General features: G+C 44.0%; 1 protein-coding gene across 1 annotated transcript; it reads left to right on the top strand.

The window, feature by feature from the left end:
- The first annotated feature begins 1,161 nt into the window (after positions 1-1,161).
- On the top strand, positions 1,162-2,124 carry CBY2 (chibby family member 2). Its single transcript, XM_009815136.2, has one exon. The coding sequence runs from the start codon at positions 1,162-1,164 to the stop codon at positions 2,122-2,124; it is 963 nt and encodes a 320-aa protein (XP_009813438.1).
- The last annotated feature ends 1,348 nt before the right edge of the window (positions 2,125-3,472 follow it).

Raw genomic sequence — 3,472 nt, 5'->3', positions numbered from 1 at the left:
TTTTTGGTGGGTTTTTTCATGTGAAAAGACTGAAATCCTTCATTTGCCCAGATTTACTTATGACTTGAAGGTAATTTAAGCCACAACATTTTGGGTAGAGGGAAGGAGGGAAGAGTGTTGAGCAGATGTCTGAGATTTCTGTGACTGAAATGAGACGCACTGGAGATACAACCCAGCAGTATGGATTTTAAAGAGATAGGTTTTCTGGTGATGTGAAAAAGAGGCAGACGGACTGTAGGAAAGAGATGAGCAATCACTATTGCAAGGCTAGAAAGCAAGAAAAATAATGGAGCTATTAAAGGATATAAAGAAAAGAGTGACTGGGGAGAAATGAGAAGGAAAGATGGAGAATTACCTATGGGTTGTGACAGGTTTTGGACCATGGTGATGGGAACTTGTCAGAAAAATGCGCAAAGAGCAACAGAGCTCTCCTGGTCCCAATGTTCTGTGGCTGCAGTTTGGATTTTTAATTATTTGTGCATATTGTATCATTTACTGCTCTTCCTGTTCACAGTTTTGTGGATTTTAAGATTAAAAGGCACGACTGCCACACATTTTTGTGGCATCCTGTTAACACAGGCTACTGAGCATCAACAAGAAAAAGCTGCTCTTGAGGACAGTTTTTCACCATCATCCTTGAAAAATTTTTTCTTTTGAAAAGTTGGTTTCAGCCTCATAACAATTATTAATTCATTTGTCTGTCACTCATTTGGGAATGGGCTATTCTGAGGTGCAAGATACTCTCGCATCTTACCCCCTTACCTGTCTGTAAAAAGGAGGTAGAGAGATAGAAGGAGAGTTTGGGTTTTATACCAAAGATTGTGGTGCTGCCATAGAGCTGCTTTATTTACCAATGACAATTTTCTCAGCTTCTATAAACTATGTTTCTGGTGTATTCCTTATCCTCCAGAGTCAAAAGGGCAACGTGGTTGACTGTGGGAACTGACTTATTTGCTTGTTTCTGTCGTCCAATAGACTTTAATTCTGACCTTGAATTTTGGCAGTAATTCTGTGCATATGTGTTCCCTGTTCTTTCAGTCCTGATCAAGCTTCTCCAGCCCTGCTGTGTCACCTACTCCTTGCCAGTGGACAGTGGCCTCTTGCAGAAGTCCTGGAAGAGGTCTTTTCACACAGTCCTCCTCAATTTACCAAAGAAAGACCATGTCTGCTTTTGATCCGACGAGCCAGAGCATGCAGTGTAAAGAACCTGAGATAGACTGTATCACCCCACGGATGAAATTGAAGGATGAGATGTTTGTCTTTATTGACGGTAAATGGGTGAATGAGATCTACTGCCAGCCACCCTTTGCTTCCCACCGGAAACTCTTTAGCAAGAAGGCACAGAATGAGTGGAGCATCTGGGAGGAGAACCAAGTCCTCCGAATTGAGAACAGGATGCTCTGGGAAGAAAACAAAGCTCTGCAATGTCTCCAGTCACAGAACAAAGCTGTCCAGGTTATTTACACCGATGCCGTTCAGCAAAGCTTCCAGAAGGCAAATAAGCCATTCCCATTCTTCCAAAAGAGGAACATAGGCTTTCAGGTCAGCCCAGGCAACAACGCTCTCCAGGCAGTCCAGGAAAAGACTAGAGTCTTAGAGGATTTCCAGAAAGAGAATAAAACAGTCCCCATCATCTGGAAAGACCAAAAAGCCATCACAGTCCATGAAGAGAGAAAAGATGCCAGCTCAGATCTTCAGAAGGACACTGATGCCATCACAGCTGTGGAAGAAGGTAACCCTGGCCCAGCCCCCCAGCAGGAACATGAAGCTAAAAAGGAGAGCACCACTCCAGCCCAGAATAAGATCAAGTCTGCCCCAAGCATGCAGGGCGAGTATGAAATCCTCCGGGTTCTCCAGGATATATACGAACTCCTCCACATCTTCCTGAAAGCGAACCATCTCCTTGGGGAGAAACAGGGCTGTCACATTTTCTATGATGTGAACAGATCCTTCCAAGAAGATTACAATAAATTGAAGCTGCAGCTGAATGCTGTGAAAAACACCGTGTCAGACATTACGGCTCAAATGGAAATGTTGGAAAAGGAGCTTATTGCCATCACTTCCCCAATGTATGAAGAAGCAGGACAGAAGCTGGCAACTGAGCATCAGCTTGGAGAGATGTGAAGCTTGGTGCTAAGACCTGCTAGTTCAATTTCCTGGAAAGCTTCTCTCCTTGTTTCAGGGAACCTAATAAAATACCAGTGGAGCCTGAAGACATCTGGGGAACATGGTGTTATTCTGAAACTTTCTTACATTACTTAGATGTATTTCACCTTCTGATTATACAGTGTGGGTGACTGTCATGAATTTGCCTAGTGTGAGGAAAACATGTTTGTCAGCATTTTTTTCAAAGTTTCTGATAATAAGGCTTAGATTTTCAAGAGATAATTCATGCTTTTCACACTTAATTTGAGGTACCTTCTGTTGGCCATACTTTTCAGAGGGATGGGCACTTCCTGAAAATGAGGATCCCAGCTGTGAGCTGAATTTGGATCCCTGGTGGTCCCTTTCTTTCTTATGGCTGCCCAAGTTCAATGGCTGAACTGTGTCTTCTGCCATGCACCAGCCTTCCCTCTCTCATATAGGGTAAGCAGTGGATCATGGAAAATGTAGCCTCCCAGATGAGACAGGCCCATGAAAGACAATGGGACACAGAAAAACATGCTGTATGTGCCATATATATACATTCTTGCTGTTTCTTTTTCCCAGTCCCACATTCCCACTTAAATTGTTGTCTTTTTCCCTTGTTTAAATCTCCTTCTCATAAGAGAATCCATCTCTTGCCTCAGAGTATAACAGAACCATAAAGCAAACATCACCCACCAGAACAGCACGTCCCCTTCCATCTGGGTTATTTGTAAATTACCTTCATCATTTTGTACCTTAATTAGGCTTAATTCATCTCAAATTGCCTTGTTTTGGTACACTTGAATAATCCTGCTGATTTCAAGTGAGATTATTATTTGCTGATAAATGGCACTTTTAGGATGCAGCGTGTATAGGAAAGACTGCTTTAGTGTCTTATTAATAGCCCACCGCTAAAAGAAAATTACTGTAGACTTTGGTGGTCTTTTTGGGCCAGCTCTTCTTTGTGGCCAGGAATTAAGCACGTCTTTGTCTGCAAACAATCACATGTAGTTATGGAGCTAGCAGCTCTCTAGCCTGGAGGAGCATTGATATTTCTAGTGGTATCACAGGACAAGGGAAAGGGCAATGCCCTGCCCCTGTGCAGCAGAAGCCCCTGGGCAGCTTTGCGAGTCTGAGCTGTCTTTCTGAAATCTTCCATTGGACTTGGAGACTTGAAAGCAGGACCACACGTACTGCAATGACTTACTGTCACATGCTGAGGACTGGGCTGGGGTAAGCGTGCTGTGAGGCTAAGCCCCGAAACCCTCACCAGCCCCGCTCCATCACCCGGTGGGTCCCCATCGGCCAGACCACTGCAGGCAGGTGGGGACCAGCTGACCTGCTC

The sequence above is a fragment of the Gavia stellata genome, chromosome 1 (genome assembly GCF_030936135.1).
Source record: "Gavia stellata isolate bGavSte3 chromosome 1, bGavSte3.hap2, whole genome shotgun sequence".
NCBI lineage: Eukaryota > Metazoa > Chordata > Aves > Gaviiformes > Gaviidae > Gavia > Gavia stellata.
This window is presented reverse-complemented; position numbering and strand designations above follow the sequence as displayed.